This window comes from Procambarus clarkii, chromosome 66 (genome assembly GCF_040958095.1).
Source record: "Procambarus clarkii isolate CNS0578487 chromosome 66, FALCON_Pclarkii_2.0, whole genome shotgun sequence".
NCBI classification, from domain to species: domain Eukaryota; kingdom Metazoa; phylum Arthropoda; class Malacostraca; order Decapoda; family Cambaridae; genus Procambarus; species Procambarus clarkii.
The window spans coordinates 21652216-21677892 of NC_091215.1; the positions used below are offsets into that span (position 1 = coordinate 21652216).

General features: G+C 39.5%; 1 protein-coding gene across 4 annotated transcripts in view; it reads left to right on the top strand.

The window, feature by feature from the left end:
• LOC123769351 (potassium voltage-gated channel subfamily KQT member 1) overlaps positions 1-25677 on the top strand; it is an 874235-nt gene that overhangs the window by 572437 nt on the left and 276121 nt on the right. For all 4 annotated transcript variants that reach the window (XR_011223844.1, XM_069309856.1, XM_069309857.1 and 1 more), the window contains exons 5-8: positions 2916-3085; positions 13004-13129; positions 19248-19358; positions 22580-22764. Coding sequence is in view for 3 of the 4 variants with exons in the window: in XM_069309856.1 (XP_069165957.1) it covers positions 2916-3085; positions 13004-13129; positions 19248-19358; positions 22580-22764 (592 nt within the window). In the remaining variant the exon portion in view is untranslated. The remainder of the gene's footprint in view (positions 1-2915; positions 3086-13003; positions 13130-19247; positions 19359-22579; positions 22765-25677) is intronic.

The window sequence follows — 25677 nt, forward strand, 5'->3', positions numbered from 1 at the left end:
CCTGGCAAGGGTCACACGGTGGCGTAAGGGGGAGGGGGGGGGACTCCTTAAACCTGTCAAGCTTCTAGGCCCCGACAAATGGGAACCAAATATGTTTGTTGTCATAACACACCCTCATATCTTTGATACATTTCCCATTTCCTTCGTTCATTTTGGGGGAGATAATTTTTTTTATTGTTTCGGTACATTCTCTGGCTATGTTGTTGCTGGTGTTACCAATAGATGTTACCAATTCTTTATCGTTCTTTTTCTCGCTTTCTCCATCATCTCTCTCTCCCTTCTCTCCCTCTCCCTTCTCTCCCACCTCTGCTCCTTTCAGTTTTTTCTTTGCTACTCTTTCCGTCTTCTATTTGTGTACCATTTCTTTATATTCGGAGTTTTAATATTTCCCCCCCTCTTCTATTAACATTTTCTACAGAATAAGTCAGTGAATGTGTTTGTGTATACTGTGGTTGGTGTGTGTGTGTGTGTGTGTGTGTGTACTCACCTAGTTGTATAGTGTGTGTTCATCTAGTTGTGCTTGCGGGGGTTGAGCTCTGCTCATTCACCTCTCAACCGTCAATCAATCAACTGTTACTAACTACTAACTCATTCCCCCCCCCCTCTCTCTCTCTCTCACTCTCACTCTCTCACTCTCACTCACTCACTCACTCACTCACTCACTCACTCACTCACTCACTCACTCACTCACTCACTCACTCACTCACTCACTCACTCACACACACACACCTAGGAAGCAGCCCGTAACAGCTATCTAACTACCACCTACCTGTTTACTGCTAGGTGAACAGGTGCATCAGGGTGAAATAAACTCTGCCCATTTTGTTTCTCCCATCACTGGGGATCGAACCCGGACCCTAGGATTACGAGTCCAGAGCGCTGTCCACTTAGCTATTAGGCCCCAATGTGTGTGTACTCACCTATTTGTGCTTGCGGGGTTGAGCTCTGGCTCTTGGGTCCCGCCTCTTAACTGTCAATCAACTGGTATTCACCTACTTGTGCTTGCGGAGGTTGAGCTCTGTTCTTTCGGCCCGCCTCTCAACCGTCAATCAACAGGTATACAGGTTCCTGAGCCTATTGGGCTCTATCATATCTACACTTGAAACTGTGTATGGAGTCAGCCTCCACCACATCACTTCCTAATGCATTCCATTTGTCAACCATTCTGACACTGAAAAAGTTCTTTCTAATATCTATGTGGCTCATTTGGGCACTCAGTTTCCACCTGTGTCCCCTTGTGCGTGTGCCCCTTGTGTTAAATAGCCTGTCAATTCCCCGGACCCCGGGGAATTGACAGTTATATTTACTTCCAGTCAATTCCCCGGTTATATTTACAATGTCTTGTAAATATAACCTATCAATTCCTATGAGAATCTTGTATGTAGTGATCATGTCCCCCTAACTCTTCTGTCTTCAGCGACGTGAGGTTTAATTCCCGTAGTCTCTCTTCATAGCTCATACCTTTCAGCTCGGGTACTAGTCAGGTGGCAAACCTTTGAACCTTTTCCAGTTTAGTCTTATGCTTGACTAGATATGGACTCCATGCTGGAGCTGCATACTCCAGGATTGGTCTGACATATGTGGTATACAAAGTTCTGAATGATTCCTTACACAAGTTTCTAAAGGCCGTTCTTATATTGGCCAACCTGGCATATTCTGCTGATGTTATTCTCTTGATATGGGTTTCAGGGGACAGGTCTAGCATGATATCAACCCCCAGGTCTTTCTCTCTCTCTCTCTCTCTGACTTTTGAAGTATTTCATCTCTCAAATGATACCTTGTATCTGGTCTCCTGCTCCCTACACCTATCTTCATTACATTACATTTGCTTGGGTTAAACTCTAACATCCATTTGTTCCACCATTCCTTCAGTTTGTTTAGGTCTTCTTGAAGCCTCAAGCAGTCCTCCTCTGTCTTAATCCTTCTCATAATTTTGGCATTGTCAGCAAACATTGAGGAGGAATGAGTCTATGCCCTCCGGGAGATCATTTACGTATATCAGAAAGAGGATAAGACCGAGTACAGAGCCCTGTGGGACTCTACTGGTGACTTCATGCCAATCTGAGGCCTCACCCCAACTCTCTGCTTTCTATTGCTTAGGTACTCCCTTATACACTGGAGCACCTTACCAGCTACACCTGCCTGTCTCTCCAGCTCATTTACTAGTCTTTTATGAGGTACTGTATCAAAGGCTTTCGGACAATCCAAAAATATGCAGTCCGCCCAGCCTTCTCTTTCTTGCTTAATCTTTGTCACCTGGTCGTAGAATTCTATTAAGCCTGTAAGGTAAGATTTACCCTCCCTGAACCCATGTTGATGGGTTGTCACGAAGTCCCTTCTCTCCAGATGTGTTACTAGTTTTTTTCTCACGATCTTCTCCATCACCTTGCATGGTATACAAGTCAGGGACGTGTGTGTGTGTGACAAAATTAAAGGCTTTAAATCTTTCGTAGCAACATCAGGGAGAAGATTGTCAGTTTAATACAACAGGATGCAGGCCACAACGACCAGCATTAGGCTGTGATAGAGATGATATAGTCAATGTTGCAGTGATCGACTTTCTCAATGTCATTTTCTATATTAAAATCAGCACACGCTGGTTCTTTTCACTCCCTCAGGTCAAGTTAACCACAAAACTGAGTTGCACTAGTTATCAGACAGCAGAACGTGTTGGTATGAACGATTTTCTAATGTAACCCACACTGACTTACCGTCCCGGGCCGGAATGAGCTACCTGTCCTCGAAGTAGGAAGGCCCTCATGCTTTTCCCTCAGTAGCAGACGCAGTGAGCACCGCCCACGGCACGGTGGTCACCATATCTGCCAGAGGAGAGAAGGCTTTAGAGGTCCAGAGATGTTTGCCTGACGTTATAGCACATTATGGCGGGCCCTCTTAACCCTGCCCTCATCCCGCAGACATTGTCACCATCGTGGCGTCGGTGGTGGTCCTGGCCAATGGCTCCGGCGGCCAGGTGGTCTCCGCGGTCCGGGGCCTACGATTTTTTCAGATCTTGAGAATGGTGCGCATGGACAGACGAGGAGGCACCTGGAAACTTCTAGGCTCCGTGGTGTATGCCCACAGACAGGTGAGTTGGGGCTTCTTTCCTTATTCGCAGCTGAACTACATATATGTCAGTGAGTAGGCTTGACGAGAGAGCTCACTCGAGGGAATTTGTTTCGTGAACTTTAAGAGTTAGCCTATAGTGTTAGGAGATACGAGAGTTTTAACTTGTAGATGTTTTGAGTACTCAATGAGCTAGCCTGTATTCATCGTCGTTTCAGCAATCAAACTAATTTTGGGCAGATATTATTTACCGATAAGCACGCAGATGAGGATACGGAGGTCTTTTTACGGAATATGCTAATTTACCTAAGATATAACATTAACATATTCTTATTGATAATATAAAATATTGAGGATTACAAAAAAGCATGTGTACTTTTAACGTAAAATTTATTATTCACAAATCAACACTGCATGTGTTTTTTGCAGAAAATTATTAAAATTTGTTTTCTTAAATTTGAAGTAATGTGTACAGGATAGGCCATTTAAAAATGATCTGTACAACCGCTACAAATATCCTCCTCTTTATTTATACATATAGTATAATACACTATATTACCATCCGTATCATTTCTATACGGTAATTGATATGAAAATCATTTTGAGACAATGGAGGGCCTTGAACTGGCGACCTGCTGATTCCCAGACGTCTCCCTTACTGATGTATTTACGCCTGGGGGTAACTGATATGTTTACGCGTGGGGGGTAACTGATATGTTTACGCGTGGGGGGTAACTGATATGTTTACGCCTGGGGGTAACTGATATGTTTACGCCTGGGGGTAACTGATGTGTTTACGCCTGGGGGTAACTGATATGTTTACGCCTGGGGGTAACTGATATGTTTACGCCTGGGGGTAACTGATATATTTACCCCTGGGGGTAACCGATATGTTTACGCCTGGGGTATCTGATCTGTTTACGCCTGGGAGTAACTGATATTTTACCCCTGGGGGTAACTGATATGTTTACATATGTATATGGCCATGGTAAACAAGAGCGACTTTTTATAAATTACAGTTAGAAAAAGATTTTTAGGTATAATAGAGCAATGTAGTTTAACTCAAAACAATTGCTGCAGTTATTTAACACTGAACTATTCACAACAAATATTATAATAAACTATTAGCAGCTAGGGGTTGTTAATTATATAACCGCATCCAGTTAAATAGGTCTAATGGTTTAAGTTAATACTGAAAATAAGCTTTGGAGAGTTAATTTTTCATCTTGCTTATCTAGTGAAGAACATCATAAACATTTACACCTAAAGCTGTCACTTCCGAGGCGCTACTTCAACTACAAATCCTGATTGAAAAAAAAAATCCTCAGGAACAATGTCGGTAAGTTTGACAGGCCGCAGGCTTCCTGTCCCCATGGAGGCCACTAAGGAGATGGTGTCCTGGTAAATTCTTGTATATATTTATTATGTTCTTTACTTGAAATGGAAGTTGAAAAATTAACTCTCCAAAATTCATTTCATAGGCTTTTTGTAGACTGACGCTAAGAGCTGCGTTTTGTTTGAGCCCGTCAGCATTTTCAAATGCAGAAGTGGAATGGATACAAGTTAGCTAGAGCAACATAGTTGCCTTACGTTGTTATGGTGGCTGTGGCGGTGTGTGCGCTGGATATACTGCTTTGGTCTTGTGGTTGGTGGCATGTCCTTGAGTCTTAGCTGCCTGTTGAAAGTTAGTTGCAGTTGTTTGATAATTAATATTTCTTCGGTGTCTAATCTATTGTTGTCTCTGTGGATTACTTTGGTGTCATTGGTAAAGATATCTCTGGTGATGATCTGGTAATTTATAGAAACTACATGTTCTTTGATGAAGCCTAGTGAAATTGAAATTGAAATTGAAATTGAAATAAGTTTATTGAGGTAAAATACACACAAAGGGATGAGGTAGCTCAAGCTATTCTCACCCCATTCAGTACAACGTGTTAATATATACATATACACACATCACAAATAAACATATTACCAAACATTCTGAGAGGTAAAAATATACATTTCCTCCCTCACAAGGAGTATGGTATCAGACGTACACACAAATACTTTTATGACCTAGGTATACTGTATAGACAATTTGCAAGACACCTGCAGATAATTCAACAAAATATTACAATCTTGGTGCAAAATTCTTATATCTCTCAAGAATATCATCAACCTTTCCGTTGTGACACATCCAGGCTATTTGTTCAGGAACAGTCCTTATCTCAGTGTTTCTATATACACTAATCAACGGACAATCAAGAATATAATGGGCAAGGGTGTGAGACCTTAACATACCACATAGTTTACACTTCGTGTCATTACCATGAACATCTATCCCATATTCCCAGTAATATTTGTACCCAAGCCTGAGCCGCATGTACACAGAGTCACTCCAAGCATTTCTCCTTTTACCATAAGTGAAATGGGTGTTTTGACTCACATACATGTAGTGTTGCATGGTTTGACTACTCTCATACATTATCTCTCTCCTCTCCACTCCCGCCTGTGCCTGAATATTTCTGATTTTGCTTCTTATTTGTCTCATTGTGAATTCACATTCAATGTCAACTTGTGGTTTTGATGTGGCACGTTTGGCCAAGTCATCCGCCACCTCGTTGAGCACTATTCCAACATGAGATGGAATCCACATGAATTTCACACTATAACCTTTCAGCTGTATCTCAGTTATTCTTCTCTTACAGTCCTCCACTATAGACATGAAGACTGGGTTTCTACTGTTTAAGGACTCCAGTGCTCCTCGGCTATCGACAAATACAAAAACATTTTTGTCGTCATGACGTACTTCCTCCAAACACGCCAGAATGGCCTGCAGTTCAGCTTGTGTGGATGATATATAATTACTAAGCCGGAGTTCAATTATCCTGTCCACAGTCCCAAACTCCGTATAATCCCTTATTAGGACACCACACCCTGCCCTGCCATCCTCCGCCACCGACCCGTCGCAATATACATGTAAACTGTTGCCTCTTGGTAACCGAGATATCATGCTTCCATACAAACACCGTAATTGTCCCGGTTCATGATGAATCTTTTTCACCTTGAGGGGTACAATTTCGACGTCTATTTTCTGTACTTTCCAGGGAGCAGACATATTACACTTTCGAGAGGGTTTACAGCAGTCAAGTACGTCGTATTCCCTGAGGTCATGAGCTAATCCTCTCGTATAGCGAGTCTCCCTCAGTTTCCTGGAAGTGTGTACGTCACTCAAGCAGGTCTGAACGCTCTCAAACAGCTTATCCCCTCCTTTTCTCCGCATGAAACGAATAGATACTCTAGTGTTAATGTCACGGACTCTATCACACACACTCTGTAAATTTAATTCCATTCTCATTATTTCAATCATTGCATTTCTTTGACATCCAAGAATAATCCTCATAGCCTCGTTCTGTATCAGCCCTATTTTTTGAATTCTGCCTTGGCCTGTGTAAGACAATACGGGTGCTGCGTAGTCTATCAGGGATCGAACAGTGCTTATGTATAACATCCGCAAGATAGGTACCCCAACACCTTTACCAGAAAAAGCCAGTGCTTTTAGAGGATGCAGACGGGCTTTACATAAGGTGCTGATATGATTTATTTCAGCATTTTTACTCTCACATGTGTATCCAACATACATACTTGTACTTCTGTACACGGCTCAGTTCCACACCATTTAGAGTAAGTGTTATATTTCTTCGTTTCCTATACTCGTATTTGGTTTTATCTGCATTTATAACTAAGCCTAACTTGTGACAGGTTGTACCAAGTATGTTAAGAGCATCTTGAATTTTGTTCCCAGAAGTGCCTTGTATAAGAATGTCATCAGCATATATGATCGTCGTGACCCCTGGAGGATACATCTCTGATGCTAATCTGTTCATTAATACATTGAATAAGGTGGGACTTAATACTCCCCCTTGTGGGGTACCTAACTGAAACCTCCGTTCCTCAGACATGTATCCCTGGTAATACACCTGACCTTTTCTGCCTTGCAGGTAATCCCTTATCCAGTGTAGCAATCTCCCTGTTATTCCCAGATTGGCTAATTCGTATAAGATTACTTCCCCATTGGCTTTATCAAACGCTCCTTGTAGATCAACAAAAACTCTACAATTGTCATCCACATTAGACAAACACTTTAAGAGACAATCCGCAGTACTTTTGCCTTTGATAAAACCAAAGAGATTATTGGACATGTTATCACCTACAAGGTAGAGTAGCCTATTTAACAAAATCCTTTCCATCATTTTACAAAAGCAGGATATTAAGGAGACAGGTCTGTAGCCTCCGTTTGACTTAGGGATAGGAATGATGACAGCCTCTTTCCATTTTCTTGGTAACTTTCCCTCTCTATAACTCATATTAAACAAATCAAGTAAGGGATTAGGTTTCATACCGGCTAAATAATTAAGTATGTCATACGTTACTCCATCTTTTCCCGGAGCAGTGGAGCTGCCACTTTTTATAGCATCCAGTAGCTCATCGTGGGTTATCTCAGTGCATGCTATAGATCTTGTATTTAAGGCACATAAAGTTACTCCATTTCTAATATTTTCCCATGACTCAATGGTGACTCTCGTGTCTGCAGGTAAGGACTCCATACCAGCAGCACTTGCCCATTTATCTACTAACTCATTAGCAACTTTCCCTGGATCTGAGTGAGCAATGAATTTAGTCTTACAACCCCTGACTTTATTTACTGCTCTCCATATGTCTTTAAGGTTCTTAGTATTACCAATGGCCTGAGCAAAGTCTTGCCAGTATCTGTCCCGCGCCTCCTTCCTCACCTGACTGCATTCCCTAGCCACTTCCAACATTGTATTTTTCTCTTCATCCCTCATTCCATTTTTTAACCATGCTTTATGCGCACCCCGTAGCATTCTCTCCCATCCCTTGACTTGCTGATCATTGGAATATTTAAATTTCTTAGGTCCGTGCGTCTTGCTTCCCCTGCCCCCGTTATTTTCCCTCTGTACTAATTTCTCTATGTTCTCGACCATGTCCTCGTAAAAACTATCAACGCAGAGCGGCGTGTAATGTTGATACCAATCTCCCATATTTTGAATAAAATAATTTTTCATATCTTTCTTAATATTTAGCCTTTTCCTTTGAAAGTGGACTTGTTTTTTCCCCAGTGGTAATTCAACGTTCAAGGCAAAGTGGTCACTAAGTAGTTCCCGAACAACCCGAGCCTCCCCCATAATCCCCTGAGAGTTTAAAACGCAGGCATAGTCAAGCCGTCCTCCCCTGATGTGAGTTGGTTCATTGTTTCCCAATAGACAGGTATCTGGATGATCTTGTAGAAACTGTAACCACTTGACCCCATTAGTATTAATACTACCTACTGTCCCAAGGCTTGTGTGCCGAGCATTAAGGTCCCCAATGACCAGTGAAGGATTAGTATAAATGCAGTCAGGTAAATAGTTAGCGTCGAAGCAGTTCCTGGATACATACAAATTAACTACAATAAATTCCCCTTCCCTTAATGATAATTTAACACAAACACTCTCTATACCTTGCGTTTTTGATGGCGGTTCTACTAACTCTGCTGGTATGGAGTTCTTAACATAAATCGACGTGCCTCTGATGTTATTTGCAGCGAAGAGGTGAAACCCTTTATAGCCATTTAATTTCAATAATCCTTCATTCCTATCCCCTGTCTCTTGGAGAGCTACAACATCAATATCATTTCCCATTACATAACAATGAACATCTGTAACCCTGTTTCTCAAACCATTAACATTCCATGACAACACTTTCAGTCTAGGGTGATCCATTATTAATCAATTCATTGCCTAAGTCATCCCCAATAAGTTCACTAAATGATAACCATACCTTGTATAACATCTCCCACCTCCTCCCAAGTTCACCAGTAAAAGCGACATTGCGATTCTCAAGAGATTTTTTCAGCCCTGAGATGTCCATTATTGGCCCAAATGATTCCTTCATTTTATGTGTAATTATAGGGTTCTTCCTTTCACTACGACTACCATCATTCACACACACTTCACTTTCCTTCATTTCATCACTCAATATTTCATTTTTGTCCTCAACCACTATATCCTGACTATCCTTCACCGTTTTGTGATTTACCTTGACCTCCTGAACGTTTAATTTAGCCTCGATGGACTCGATTCTCTGCCCCAGATTTTGGAGGAACTCACCAACTTTTTTAAGTTCAGCCCACACTTCCTTGACCATATTATTATGACCCTCTCTCTGAGCCACAGTAGCCACTTCACTCACCGTTACACTGTCACTGCCGGAGTCCTGAGTGGTGGCGTGGCTGCTTGTTGCTGGAGCCTGCCTAAGTAAAGGTGACTCCTTTACCCACGCATTCGTCCGGTTCACTGGCACTGTTTGGGGCAGACTGTTTTGCTGTGCTCCCGGTGTCTGGGTAAGAGCTCTTGCTTGCTCTGTAACATTCACCGGCCGGAGAACAGCCATACTCGGCCTCTTGCTACACACAGCCGAGCTCGCATTGTGAACACCTCCACAGTTGCAGCATCTGGGAACTATTTTCTCACCCAGATTCAGTCTGTTTCTACACACAGTAGAGAGGTGAGACTTTCCGCAGAAACGACATCGTGGATCATTTTGACATCTCCAGGATTTATGCCCCCATCTGCAGCATTTCAGGCATATTATGGGCTCTTCCACATACTTTGCTACATGCCTGTAGCCAGCCCCGGTGATGAACACTTTTTCGGGTACGTCACCTCTCACTAGAGCCACCACCTGACTCCTAGCTTCACCTTTAATAAGGTGACGCTTGGCCCACACAAATCGTTGGTCGTCGAGTATAAACTCGGGGTCCAGAATCTGAGGGTATTTATAGATAATTACCTTCGTCAGCTTCTCGTTCCCCTCCGGTATTTCCATAAGAATTCCATCGTATCCTTGCTGGGTAAGATACTCCACTGCCTCCATAGAACCTACCGTTAAGTAAGGTCTGTTTACACCTTCCTTCAGCAGGGGCTCGAACTTGCGGTGTTCTCTTCCGAGTTTGACGGTCCACAGCAGCTTCTGATGATAGGCCAGCGTGCATGAGGCAGGGAAGAGAAGCCTCCATCTCCGCTGATCCTCACCTTCCTGACATCGTTCCGTCCGTTTGTCTGCATCAGTCTCGGCGTCGTTCTTCATTCTTTTATCGTTTCCGTTAAGTGTATTACTGTCCACACTACGCCTTGCCTCCTGTCTTCTTCGTTTCTTCTTATTCCTTGTCAGAACTTCTAGATACTCGCCCTCCTCGTCTGACTGGCTGCTTTCAGGGTCCATGTTAATAACGCCGTGAGAAGTAGCCATGTCTTCTGGTGACTGAGTCTCCATCTCAGTACCCAGCATGGGGGGAAGGGGGGGGGGAAGATGCGGAGCAGGTATCTTGACCCGACCGCGTCCCAGGTAAGACTGTGAAGCCTAGTTGTTTGTGCTTTGCCAGTATGGCCATTTCCAGCCCCCGAAAAAAGGACACAGCCGCTACATGTGTGTAATTACAATACCTAAGAGCAGTTACAGGATGAAAGCTACGCTCGTGGTGTCCCGTCTTCCCGGTACTTTTTGTCAAATAATGCTTTGAAACTACTGACGGTTTTGGCCTCCACCACCACCTCATTTAACTTGTTCCACCCAGGAGAGTACAGCTGACTGGCTCAATAATGCGAATGTCTAGGAGAATAGTTTTTATTTGCTCAGTAGTTTCTGGTTTGGGGGAGACTATTTCACTTTTGGATGCATTGAGAATGAGATCTAAAGTTGCTCCTGTATTTTTCTTATTTCTTCCATAATTGTATCTGGGGTTCCGGCAAGATTGCCATCCTTCAAGAACCTGATGTTCAGCTCACCTGTATATCAGTGACAGGCGAGCTATCTATCTTAGCTATCAATGACCTCTATGATAGCTATGCAGAAAAGGAGGAGGGCTAAGGGATACCACCCTGTTGGACACCTTCAATGATTGATGAAGATTAAGCCACCCAAAAAGGTGGCACGGGCATGAATAGCCCGTAAGTGGTGGCCGTTTTGAGCCATTACCAGTATCAAGAGCTGATACTGGAGATCTGTGGAAATTGAAAATTGAAATTGAAATTGAAATAAGTTTATTGAGGTAAAATACACACAAAGGGATGAGGTAGCTCAAGCTAATCTGTGGAGGTGCGAATGCACCCTGCATGACGGGAGATGTCTCCATTGTGAATGTGTTAAGATGAAGAAGAAGCCACCCAAAAGGTGGTACGGGCATGAATAGCTCGTAAGTGGTGGCCCTTTTGAGCCATTACCAGTATCAAGAGCTGATACTGGAGATCTGTGGAGGTGCGACTGCACCCTGCGTGACGGGAGATGTCTCCCGGACCAAGTGGTGGTGACACCTTTCACTGTTGGACAGTGTTATATCTGCGTCCACCTGACCTTGTGTTGGACGCCACTGTTCACTTGAGGTTCATCATCATTTGGCCTGCTGGGAAACTCACTGGATACTTTCGACCGCCCTAACCGATTTGCCTATTAGTGGCTTCAGGCATTGTACTTGCTTTAGCCGTGATTCCTACAATCTTCTTATATCTTATGTATGTAATTTTACTTAATAACACTTATTATTACTATTATTGTTATTAGTGAATATGATTGCAGGTGTCATTAGCGATTAAGGAGATTATTGGGAACCCTTAGATAGTCGCAACTCTTTGAGGGTTGATAAGCAATACAATTTCTTGGAATATGATACAGCAACCCTTTGAGCAATAGAATTTCTTGGAATATGGAATAGTTTGTGGATAATTTAAGTATGTGGCACATTAGAGATAATGTGGTCTGCTAAAGTCCTTTGAAAGTCTAATTTCTCTCCTTTCAGACCTGAATTATATTTGGAGCAATATACATATGTAGTCTTAACAATCAAGATGGGAAATACCTATATCTCTTGTTCAAATTCATCTTTGCCGCATGCTAATATTTGGTTGCTATGCATGAGTTATCATGATGAATTATTTTGTGAGATGGTAACCATACAAAATGAGATTTTGAACCTTTTATAGTCTTTGCAACTAGCAGGTTATTTACAATTGCTATTGTAAGGTTCTTGTTATCTATTTTGCAGAAGTTTTCAAGTGCTTAGAGAGAAGACTTTGAATCGGCGAAAATTACTACTACGTACATCTGTATTTGTAGCGTATTGGTGGCTGTATTTATTGTGCAGGTAGTTCTTCTGGTAGTATGGGTCAGCCTGCAGGAATTAATTGTTGTTTGTTGACTTTAGGGCCACGACGAAACTAGACAAACACCCTGTCGATCCAAGGTCATATGGAAATAGAACAGAAAACTGAAAAAAAGGGGGCTAAGCGGCAAAACGCCAAACAGCCTTGTGGCGCACGGCGACGGGAATACCCAGGGCAGCATATGCTCCAGACATCCTTACTACACCATATTTTTTTTTTTTTTTTTTTTTTTTTTTTTTTTTTTTTTTTTGAGATGGCTTACTGGAGGAGCAAGGGCCGCCTCCAGAGGTAACACAGGAGTCTCCAGGGCCTGCCGATACCTAATACTTCTCGGCCAAGCCGGAGCCGGACACCCGTTCGCCGCTCTCAAGAGCAAAAGAAAATCAATCAACACCCCATTGAGGCCATGACGATATGTGACCCAAGCATCGGAACCATCCGGGAAATGTTTATTCAAACGTTTATCATACTGTAAACTGTCATATAGAATAGGGGTAGCAGCACATTGTTGTATAATTAAGGTTAATAATAATTAAAACAAAATTAATTTATGGCTCCAGTAAACATAATTAATTTATAGGAAGGTCTTGAAAGACCCAGTTCGCACTCTGTTAAAAAAAAATATGCATAATAGTGTCTGTGCAAAGTTAACTGCTGCATCCGGGCATCATTCAACTATTAAGACACAAAATGGTAACATAATTGCAGTGCAGTAAAACAAGATAACCATTTCACTCCAGGAGCTGATCACCACGCTGTACATAGGGTTCCTGGGGCTCATCTTCTCCTCATTCCTCGTCTACCTCGTCGAGAAAGACAACAACGAGAACTTCAGACACTTCCCGGATGCCCTGTGGTGGGGTGTGGTGAGTCCCGTGCCCCAGTTTATGCCCACACGGGTTTTAGTATGTCTAAAAATACATAATTACCGGTCCGTCGAATTACCGCAAGCTACCACAGGCTACACAAGCTTCACTAAGCTTCCTGGCAATACGTTAGTAATGAATAAATATGATATATTTACTCATTATAATGTTGGTGCTGAATGTACAACACGAAAAAACATAATTTTAATCTGAAAAAGTATCGTTTTTTAAAGAAATTAGACGAAAATAAAGAGCTGAGGTTAGGTCAGGTCAACCTAACCTATCATATTTATTCATTACTAACGTATTGCCAGGAAGCTTTGTGAAGCTTGTGTAGCTTGTGGTAGCTTGCGGTAATTAGACGGACCCCATAATTACTCGATTCAACCATTGCTAACTAGGGGCTACATAGCCTTCCCGGTTTGGTGCCTTCTTTTGATAATTACTTACATTGCTAACTATGTAACTTGTAACTATCCCAACAAATGTGGATAATCCATATTGTTACCATAATCCATATGATGTTACCATATATGAGGTAACTTGGCTAAGTCAAAGGACCAGGAGTGGTCAGAAATGATTGGGTACTTTTCCTTTCACTTGATGTCTCGGTTCACCTAGCAGTAAATAGAAACTTGGAGTTAGGCAACTGTTGTGGGCTGTATCCTGAGGTAGTTTGCCTAGGGGGGGGGGCCCACGATAAACCTAATGAACTTTCTGTCCCTGACTATGGGAAAATCATAAGGTGTGTGTAAGATACTTGCATAGTACTATGCAAGAACACTCGCATATCACTATGCAAGAACACTCGCATATCATTGGGTTAATCTTCAAGGTCAGCAGACATACAGATGTTTATATACTACTTGATGTACATATGACCAAATGAAAACTTTTTTTTCAACAAAACATTTTGCATTACTGATGTCACAATGTAATTGAATGTAAAAATTCAAGAGTTTAGAGACAACTGTATCACTAACATTTAAGAAAGGACTTTGTACTGTATTTAATCCAGGATGACATGTAATTGGTAACCCTAGCCAAGTATCCAAAGTTTGCCTGTTGTAGATAGTACTGTATACACATTATCTGTACTCTTGCACTGCCTACAAGGCTCTTACAAACCATCATGACACAGAGAGTAATCACACTAGCATGATATATCAATTGAAAAAATCCATTGGAGCTGTGATGAGGGTTCGAACCTATGCGGTGGGTGTTCACACACACTAGACAACTAGACCACGACATGGTACAGGGATTGCAACCTGGAGTTTTACTAAACACACGAGGGTTACCTGAGGTTTCCATTATGACTGTGTGCCATGTAACACTAAGTGCAGTACTGTGTTTCAATCACCACCCTTGTAATTTTATTCCAGTTTTTTGGCAAATTTAATCTAACTAGTTCACCAAAAGTTTAAATTGCCAACCCCATAGAACTTTGTGGTCCAGTTCCTCAACCAATTACATGATTATAATATTTTGCAATTAAGCTTAATTAACCAAAAATTTTTAATTAATAGTCTCATTAACTAAATTAGTTCACTAATGGTGTAATTTGCTTAGCACTAAAACCTATTATGTGTCTGTAACTATGTCACACTGAAAGAAGCAAAGTCATAATAACATCCTGGAGAATACAAATAATAACAACATGGAGGTGTTGAAGGCACTCTGTTTTCTGGCAAAATGGTTCAAACGCCAACGCTACACGTGCATGTTTTGTCAAGCACGAGTGGTGGATGGGCAGCCCTGACACACCATATAAAAGGCCTACCTGTCTAAGTACCAATACAGTCCTTCTAAAAAATAATCATTTAAGAGAAATATACTTGGTTCCTAAGTTATGTTGATGTTCCTCTCTCTCCCACAGCAAAGAAGTTAGGAGGGTATGTTTACAATAATTAAAAAAAAAAAAACTTTGAACCATAATTTCTAGTGATTTTTGTAAAAGAAAACAAATTCCACAGGCAATTTTCAGCTTCTAGATGCTGAATATTTGTCAATTTTTTTTTTAGTTTAGTTAATTTATTATGCACACCATACCCATTCTATAGGGGGGAGTGGAAAGTGTTACAGAGGCACATAATGGGTTCAGAGACTGAATCCCTAAATTCATTTAGGTAAGCAAGTTAGTCTTGATGAGTTACAAAATTCAATGCACATCATTAGCTTGGCTCACAAGTCAAGCCTGGCCTCGAGTCAGGCTTAGGGAGTAGAAGAACTTCCAGGATCCTATCAAGCAGGTATAAAGAAGGTATCACATCAACAATGGGCTTCTTTCCGACCACAAGTACAGTTTCTAAATTAAGCAACTGACGTATGTGGAACGCTAGTGTCAATTGATAAGTTAATCCTGCACACAATCCCCCTCCCCTTATCCATTGGGCAGCGGTGGATAGGTTACAGTCACTCAGTTACTACCTACTGTTAGCAAACTGGGGATATTTATCATCATTCAAAAATATGTAATTACGATGATTACCCTTGATTTAATATAAAACTGTAAAATAAATTATAGTTCATATGGTGTAGTATCATAATATCTCTTAACCCATCATTGCATCCTATGAAAACGCTTTTTCAACAGTTCATCTGGAGTTTACCCCGAGTTTTATATGTAGTAAATTAGTTACGAGAGTCAATTTTCATCCGTTAGAAAAAAAAATTACCCAAATTTTGGTGGGATTTTCATAATTTTTTTTTTTTATTTTCATTATCATTTTGCCAGAGGTAATCTTTTATAAGCTGAATAAGAGTTAACTGTCAAAATGTTATTGTGATAATTAAATTTTAATTTATTTTAAATAATTTTAGATTTTTATTTTTTAATTCCATTGTTCAGTATCTTAATAGAGTACTGCAATATCTTTATATGCTAATATCTGCTCCTTCCTCAGTTCATTTGGAACTTAACCTACTTGATTTCTGCCAAATAAATGTGTTAAAAGGGTAAATTTTCAATATGATTTATGATTAAATATGTTTATGAACATTTTAGTTCATAAAACCCTTATACAATTTTACCAGTCACTTTGGGAATGTAATTTTGGTAATTAAGCTTGATCATATTTTACCCCTTTCCCTGAGTACAGAATCATAATGCAGAAGCTTCTAACCTATCTTTACATGCTATTAATTCTCCCCCATCCACAGTTCTACTGGGGGTTCATCCTACTTGTTTACTACTTAATAAACAAATTAGGTATATATATATATATATATATATATATATATATATATATATATATATATATATATATATATATATATATATATATATATATATATATATATATATATATATATATATATATATATATATATATATATATATATATATATATATATATATATTTTTTAAGTAATAAAAACTATTGGCCAAAAATTTAGGTAGAACAATTTTGCCAAGTTTCCAGTTTATCAAAATATAAAGTGTTGAATGTAATGAAACACCTCTTTCTGGTGGCTCTTTGGTGCTTGCTACATGGCAAGCACCACCTAATTCAGCCTACACTAGGCTCTTGCGAGTCATTGCAAGCCTACTGGTAACCAGATGCTTAAACCTGGCCTCTAAATATGTGCAAGGAGCAGGGAACAGGATCCAAGTTCACCTTTAATGAAAAAAAGGCAACCAGAAACGTGGGCAAACCAAAACATAAAAACAGCAAGGTAAACAAACAAAGCTACATGAACTCCACAAATGGTCAGAAGACTGTCTAATGCTTTTTAATATCGACACATGCAAGACTTTACATGTGGAACATAGCAACCCACGTCACACCTTCCAAATTAATAACATTACATTGCAGCAGATTGATGAAGAAAAAGACTTGAGTCAAAATCCACCATTCATTAAAAGTTGCACAGCAGGTAGGAGGAGCAGCAGTCATAAAAGCTAACCAAACCCTTGGAATAATCAAGCATACCTTTGCCTTTAAGGAAGAGAAGGCAGTGATTCAATTGTATAAATTTCGAGTGTGCTGTCATTTGGATTACTGTATCCAAGCATGGAGACCTTATTTTCAGAAGGACATAACTGCTCTGGAGAAAGTGCAACACTGGGCAACAAAAATCCTTCCAGAGCTAAGCTAATTCTCATACCAGGAAAGGTTGAGGGCCACAGGGCTAACAACACTGCAAACCAGGCATGGTAGGGTGGATCTCATTAAAACTTTTAAAATATTGAATAGTTTGGAGGATGTTGATCCAGACAATTTCTTCAAAAGGTTAGATGTTACACACAAGAAGCAATGGTTTCAAACTCGGCAAGCAAGCCACAGTGTAGGACTGAGAACAGGAAATGTTTTTTCACCCACAAGGTTATAAACTTATGGAACTGCCTACCTGCTGAACTTCGAAATGCCAAAACTGTTAAATTGTAAATTCCAACTCTAAAAATCATCAGATCTAATGGGGGGGGACCTTTGACAAGCTTCAGGCTTCCTGTCCTCGTTGAGGGCACTAGCATCTTAGTGGCCTTTAGGTAAATTCAGATAAATAAAAAGCATGAATTATTAAAACATAGAAAATGAGATGGTGAAGCAGTTCGCTCATTAGTTCCACGTTCAAAATAACTAAATCTCCTAAATGGCTGTTAAAGGCATGAGTGGCTAGCTGTAAAGTTGAGCGTGCAAACAACCTATGCTACCCTTATATGAAAATCCAGCCTCCCCCTCCCCCCCCCATCCACAAAGCCTTCCATAGGAGTTGAAGACATTTTCCTACCGGAAGCCAGCCTCTCCGAGAGAGCCACCTGAACCCACTAAAGAAGGTAACTTTGGCCAGGCAGTGACACCACCATCAAACACCTAGAAATGATCATTAGGCATGTGCAGTTCAAAGTGGATGGTTAATCAGAGTCCATGCAAGAAGTTTGGCATAAATATACAGTATTTGCATCATGAAGCAAACACTAAAATATAGAAAAATGCACAAACAAATGTCCCCTACAAGATGAAAACGTGATGGTCATCAATTGTCTGAAAAAACCAGGACCCAATGAGTGCCAGGTGGGAAAAGAAACATAACAGAGAATGTCATAAACGTAAAAGCCACGCAAAAGGATTGAGGTTCATGGCTAGGGGACAGAGGAGGAAGGTGTGTAGTACTCTGGTGGTGCACAGGTCCTGCTAATGAGAGAACTGGATCATGACCTGTAGATTCATTCATCTTGGGGCTTCAGTATCTTGTTTTCTTTGCTTTGTTTACCTTGCTGTTTGTATGTTTTTGTTTGGCCACCTTTCTGGTGGCTTATTGTTGGTTAAGGTAATCTTGGATTCCCCTGCTCCTTGCACCTCTTTAGAATGGGGCCAGGTTCTAGCCTCTGATCCCCAGTAAGCTTATAATGACTCGCAAAGGCCTAGCATGGATTGAGTTGGGTGAAGTTTCCTGCGTAGCAAGCTCCAATGAGCCGCCAATAGGAGCCTAAAAAAAAAAATCCAACAATTTTAATAATAATACTATAAAAATTCATTGTGCCAGGGGACAGGCAGCCAGTGGATATATACATGTTAGGCTTATATTATTAAGGTCTCTCCCAAGGTTGAACTACTGACACTTAAGGATACAACCCCACAACAAATTTACTAACTGCTGGTTACCTATTTATTGCTAGGTGGACAGGAACATTAGGTGATGGGAAACGTGCACAACCATTTGTTTCTCAGCCGGGATTTGTACCCAGGATTCCCAATTTTGAGTTAAGAATGAACCCGACTCTACTACCAGAAGTACCATACGTACTTTTCTAAATTCTGCATAAGAATTGGCCCTAAAAATTATTTATTTCGATAACTACTCGCCATTTTATATTTGATATGTATTTTAATGTTTTTTGGAATATTATAGTCTAACTTGGGCTAAACCAATATCATGTTAAACATATATTTATGTTGCATATGTTGTTTATATTTGGTAATTATAAACCCTCCTTACTTGAACACACCCTACTTGATTTATACCTATACGTATACCTATATTACTAGTATTCTCATTGCTCTTCTCATAAATGCAATCTAACCATATATGCAGGCTCCATCAGCATTTTTCACCAGTGTTCTCTATACATACTTGCTATTACTTTAACTAACACGTGTATGGTCCTCGTCAGATAACGCTGTGCACAGTGGGGTATGGGGATGCTGTGCCCAAGACGTGGGGAGGCAAGATGATTGCCTCAGGTTGTGCACTTCTAGGGATCTCCTTCTTCGCTCTCCCAGCGGTCAGTATTAATGTGCAAATGGTATTAATGATAATATTATTTATAATATTAATAATAATATTAATAAAAAAATTGTAAACCAAAATATAAATAAATTCATATTCAGATCAATGTGTGGTATACAGTTATATTCAGGCATTTATTTAAGACAAAGGGGGTGAACAAATGTTATGGTAACTACATTACGACATCCAAAATAAAATAGTCTATACCCTTTAGCATTAAGTATCGCTAAAAAAAACTGCATATTAATTATATATCAAATGTATTCATAGTTTTCCCAGTTTGGTGCGTTCTGTTAATAACAATAATGATTTCTTAGTATTAAATATAACCCAAAAATATACTAATTATTTTGCAAATTAATCTTAGGGTTTGCCTAAATTGCAGGACTGATTGTAATTAATGACATTATAACAAATACAAATACCTACTAACTGATCATTGTAATCAAATCAGCTGTATAAAAAACAATGAAGACTTTTGCATTACTTGCACAATGTCTGGAAATAGCAGATTTTGCAAGAAAACTTGCACTTATCAAACACACATTCATGGTGGTCTATCAAGACTTGCCAGTGACCAGAAACTTAAGAGCTTGATTAATATTCTTCACATAAAAAAAATCAAATAATTTTTAAGAGCTCAATTTGTTAGACCTCTCGGTGGGAATACCTTGTGTATCTGTTTAAGCATTACATAATTGAGTTTCTGGGAGGGCCCCTATTGGGGGCTCCTTGGTTTTTGCTACCTGGCAAGCTCTACTCAATTCAATCCATGCCAGGCCCCTAAGTCATATGAGCCAACCGGGAAACAGAGATCAAAACCTGACCCCCTTTAAAAAGATGTAAGGAGCAGGGGATCCAAGATCACCCTAACCAAGAAAAGGCCACCAGGAAAGTGGGTGAACCAAAACATAAAAATAGTAAGGTAAATAAAGCATAATTAATGGGACAGCGAAGTCCTGGGATTCACAAACCACTTGGTGATGAAGCAGGTAACTTTAGTTCCACCTGTGCATCACCACGGGACCATGTGCCTTCTTCCTTGATCCACCAGCCATAACACATTAATAGTCATATTAGATGGTACTTATGTTTATGATGTTCACTGTTATACTCGTCTTCCTTTTTTAGTTTTTCAGCTAATTACTAGCCATCCTAGATTATGCTTGTCCTATGGGGAGCTATTTGCTTATTTGCTTAAGTGTGTTCTTTATTTTGGTTTTTGCTTCATGTTGCATGTACAGTACAGTACTGTATATGTATGCCACATGTTTTGCTTGGACTTGGATTAACTGTTCACCTTAAACTGCATGTGCATAGAGTGATCATCTTAAGGTGTTCACTGGTGTTGCCCTTCCTTTGCCAGAGTTACTTTCTCTGAGGGTGTTCAGGTGGCTGTTTAAGAAGCCAGTTCTGGTTAGAAGGTTCCTTTACCTTAGGAATGCACAGTTTTTCAACTCGTCTGCAAGGCTCTGTGAATGAGGAGCAGTTTACATTTTTATTTGAGGGTCGCACAGGTTGTTTGCATGCTTTTTATATGGCACACTGCGTGCTCTCTTAACAGCCATATTTGCCCTTGGATGTTTTGGTGTTTGTAATATTTGGTAAGCAGCAAATGTGCCCAGTGTTCCTGTTTGGTCTATTCTTTGGGACCCAACAAACTCTCTGCAGTTTTTGGAGGGTTTATTGTGGACCAGCCCTCCCTCCTTTATGTAGACAATGAACATTACAACTGTAATAACTGAACTCTGTGGTACTCCATTCATGACATTTCTCCAGTCCGATACATCGCCTATTATTACTGCCCTCATTTCTCTGTCGATTAGAAAGTTTTTCATCCATGCTAGAAGCCTCCTTGTCACTTCTCCAGTATGTTCCAGTTTTCAGAGCAACCTCTAATGTGGGACTGTGTGTGTGTTGCATATATCTCTGATTCATCTATATGTTCAATATCTTGTGCCTCGTTGGACATTTGTTGGGGGTTAAGTCAAAACGTCTGATCGGATGTTTTGTTTCATTTGCAGCCATCTCCTTCCTCTCTGGCTAAGAATGAGACAGCTGGTTGCCAGAGGGTGCTGTTGATTATTAATTCTTTGTTAGATTTACTGTGCATGCATCACAGGCAGGGGCCTGACAGCTGAGTGCACAGCGCTTCGGATTCGTAGTCCTGAGGTTCCGGTTTCGATTCCCGGTGGAGGCGGAAACAAGTGAGCCGAGTTTCTTTCACCCTGATTCTCTTGTTACCTAGCAGTAAATAGGTACCTGGGAGTTAGACAGCTGCTACGGGCTGCTTCCTGGGGGTGTGTAACAAACAGGAGGCCTGGTTGAAGACTTGGGCCGCATGGGACATTAAGTTCCGAAATCATCTCAAGATAACATCACCTATTTTGTTTGGTTGCAGCTGTTCACTGATATTTACATGCCACTCAGGACATTCCAGATAAAGCGTTGTTGATCTGGTGTTCATCGTCCCTTGTTCCATGACATCTTTCTCTCAGGTCATTAAGTTGAACCAGCCTGCATTCTACCCATGGGTACATGGTGTTTGCAAGTTTGTGGCTCTTTTTGCATTCTTTTCTAACATATATGTGGTCAGAGATCTGGTCTTTCAGGTTTTGGCATTCTAATTAGGGTCCTGGCAGCACAATATGTGGTGAATGTTCCCAGGCTTGTGTAGCTTTTTGTAGATTGATGCAGCATTGGTCCTACTTTTATAGGGATTGCTGGCTGCTGCTCTACTGTGCACCCTGGTAAGTCTTTGTGGTGAGATAGCTTTAAGGAGCCATCAACAGGCAAAGCTAGAAATCCAGCATAGATTTTTATATTTTATAAGCCTGCATGAGGCAGTGGTAAATGCAGTTGGGTGACATCAGATAGTTCCTAGGTTTGCTTCTCATGGTAGGACAAGTATTTGGGTAACATTTACTTTCACCTGATGACTTTGTTCACCCAATAATTAATAAGTTCCTTGGAGTTATGCAACTGTTCTGGATTGCATCCTGGAAAAGGCCAGTACTTGGCCCAAGGGGTACCTTGATAAGCTTAACATGCTTCCTGTTCCTGACTGTGGGAACCAAACATTTTTAAATCCCCCTTTCTAGTCCTCATAAAATTGCCTTGTTAGAACTGCCACTGAAAACATGGCACAGATGGGCATTATAGTTTAAGAGCACATGTGGAGATACAGGCATTAACATTATTTTATCACTTGTGCAGGGTATTCTAGGCTCGGGGTTTGCCTTGAAGGTGCAGCAGCAGCAGCGTCAGAAGCACATGATCCGTCGACGGCAACCCGCAGCCACATTGATACAGTGTTTATGGCGTTGTTATGCTGCTGATGAGCATTCTATGTCTGTTGCCACCTGGAAGATCCACCAGGTTCCTCTTCCTTCACCTCCTTCGTAAGTTACATATACCCTTTGTTTCACTTTCAGAAGATGCCTGAAAAAGCCCCCAACAAATTCAAGGAATAATGTCTTTGAATATCTAGGGCTCAGGCTTATTGATATATTCATTATAATACAAAACTGACATTATAATTTGAATGGTAAACTTATTTATTTATAGATAACTATATATACAGTATTCATTTTTTATTGTAATCTCTTACAAGCAATGAATACAGTTGGGGAGGAAAGAGATTTGATCTAACACAGTGAGTCCTCAGATATGCAGTTGATACAAGAGGTCCATGCCAATATATGCAGCATAATTTAAACTCCTTTTAATTTTGGCACTTATCACTTTTATGTTGATATTTAAATTTCATTTAGTTTAATATAATATTTATTTTCTGATATATCTTGATCTCAATATTGTTTATTATGGTTTTAAATTTTTTCTTCATTTTGATTTTTTAATTACTTGTTTTATCATATTCTGGTTTAAATTACTAAGCTGTATTGCATTCATTTGTTATTACAGTACCGTACCTTTATTCATTTGGTATTACAGTACAGTACTGTATTTATAAATCCTGCACCATTTGTTTGCACTATTTATTATTTTTAAAACTGGCATTGTGTGTAATTTAAATTATGTATGTAAACTGACTCTTTAACACATTTTCACTTAACTATATTGTTGGAAATTAAAAAAAAAAAAAATCCCCTTCAATGTCAAACTAAAAGTTGCGCAAATGTAATCCTTATGCATAACTACCAGAACCTTGTTGAGAATTAACTGTTAATTGTACTGCAGTTAACTGCAGTATTAAAAGCAAGCATTTCTTCTCCCTTTATAAAGCCTTTGTTGTTGAGCAGACCTGCATTCTCGTCTAAAGAAAATAAATCTTAGGAGAATTAAAAAAAAAAAAAGAAAATTCATTTTTGTGAAATGTGAGAGTTCCCTATCTTTGTAGATGCTAGAATCATCATGATGAAAAATATATATATACAGTATATATATATACAGTATATAATATATATATATATATATATATATATATATATATATATATATATATATATATATATATATATATATATATATATATATATATATATATTCCCATTTTGTGTATTCTGTTTGTGCATTCCCTTTTTTTCTGGGTAGCAGATCTGAAGGTGTACACATGTGTATATTTAATAAGGTCATATTCTATATATATTTTTAATTCAATTATATATTTAAGAGATCAAATCAATTTTATGGTTAATTTGGTATAAATATTTTTCTTTCATGTTTGTGTGGGAGGAAATGAACTTATTAGAACCCATAAATTATGAAAAAAAAAAAAAAATATATATATATATATATATATATATATATATATATATATATATATATATATATATATATATATATATATATATATATATATATATATATATATATATATATATTATATATATATATATATATATATATATACATACATATAATATTAATTAATTAGTATATTTTGGTATTAGTCTTTTTTGTAAACATATGTTGTTGAATATGACTGAAAAGGTAAGATTAATAATTCTAAAATGAATTTTCTCAATATTTCTTGTGTTTCTTTTCACTGTCGATGGTAATTGAAAAATAAATTCTCCAAAATTAATTTTTATTTCTAGTCTGACACAACGCCTGAATGCGTTTCGTAATAACTTATTACATTTTCAAAGACTTTAGTTTACACACACAACTGTAACCAGTAAACAGTCATAATACATCCATACTTATTCTCGCATTTGGGTGAGGTAATATGGTACAAAAGTTTTGGGTGAGGTGATTGACATTTACACATGATAGAACACGAACCAACGGGTATAAAAATATAAGAATGGAAGTAACCGCAGAAGGCCTATTGGCCCATGATGGTTCGTCTTGATGCTTCTATATTGGTTTGGAGTCTTGAAGTGTGTTGAATATAGTTGTGCATTAATTGGCTGTTGATTGCTGGTGTTGACTTTTTGATGTGTAGTGCCTCGCAGATGTTGAGCCTCCTGCTATCACTGTATCTATCGATGATTTCTGTGTTTTGTTAAAATTTCTCTGGTGATGGTCTGGTTTTGAGAAGAGATTATATGTTCTTCGATGGAGCCCTTTTGTTTATGCATTGTTAATCGCCTGGAAAGAGGCGTTGTTGTCTTGCCTATATACTGAGTTCTTTGGGGCTTACAGTCCCCAAGTGGGCATTTGAAGACATAGGCGACATTGGTTTCCTTGCGCCTTGAAGGAAACCAATGTTGTCTATGCCTTCAAATGCCCTCTTGGGGACTGTAAGCCCCAAAGAACTCAGTATATAGGCAAGACAACAACGTCTCTTTCCAGGCGATTAACAGTGCATAAACAACAGGGCTCCATCGAGGAACATATAATCTCTTCTCACAACCAGACCATCACCAGAGAAATTTTAACAAAACACAGAAATCATCGATAGATACAGTGATAGCAGGAGGCTCAACATCTGCGAGGCACTAGAAATCAAAACGTCAACACCAGCAATCAACAGCCAATTAAGGCACAACTATATTCTACCCACTTCAAGACTCTGAACCAATATAAAAGCATCAAGAGGAACCATCATGGGCCAATAGGCCTTCTGCAGTTACTTCCATTTTTATGATTTTATACCCATTGGTTTGTATTCTATTGTGTGTAAATGTCAATCACCTCATCCAAAACTTTTGTACCATATCACATCACCCAAATGCGAGTATAAGTATGGATGTATTATGCCTGTTTACAGGTTACAGTTGTGTGTGTAAACTAAAGTCTTTGAATGTAATAAGTTATTACGAAACACGTTCAGGCGTCGAGTCAGACTAGAAATAAAAATGAATTTTGGAGAATTGATTTTTCAATTACCATCGACAGCGAAAAGA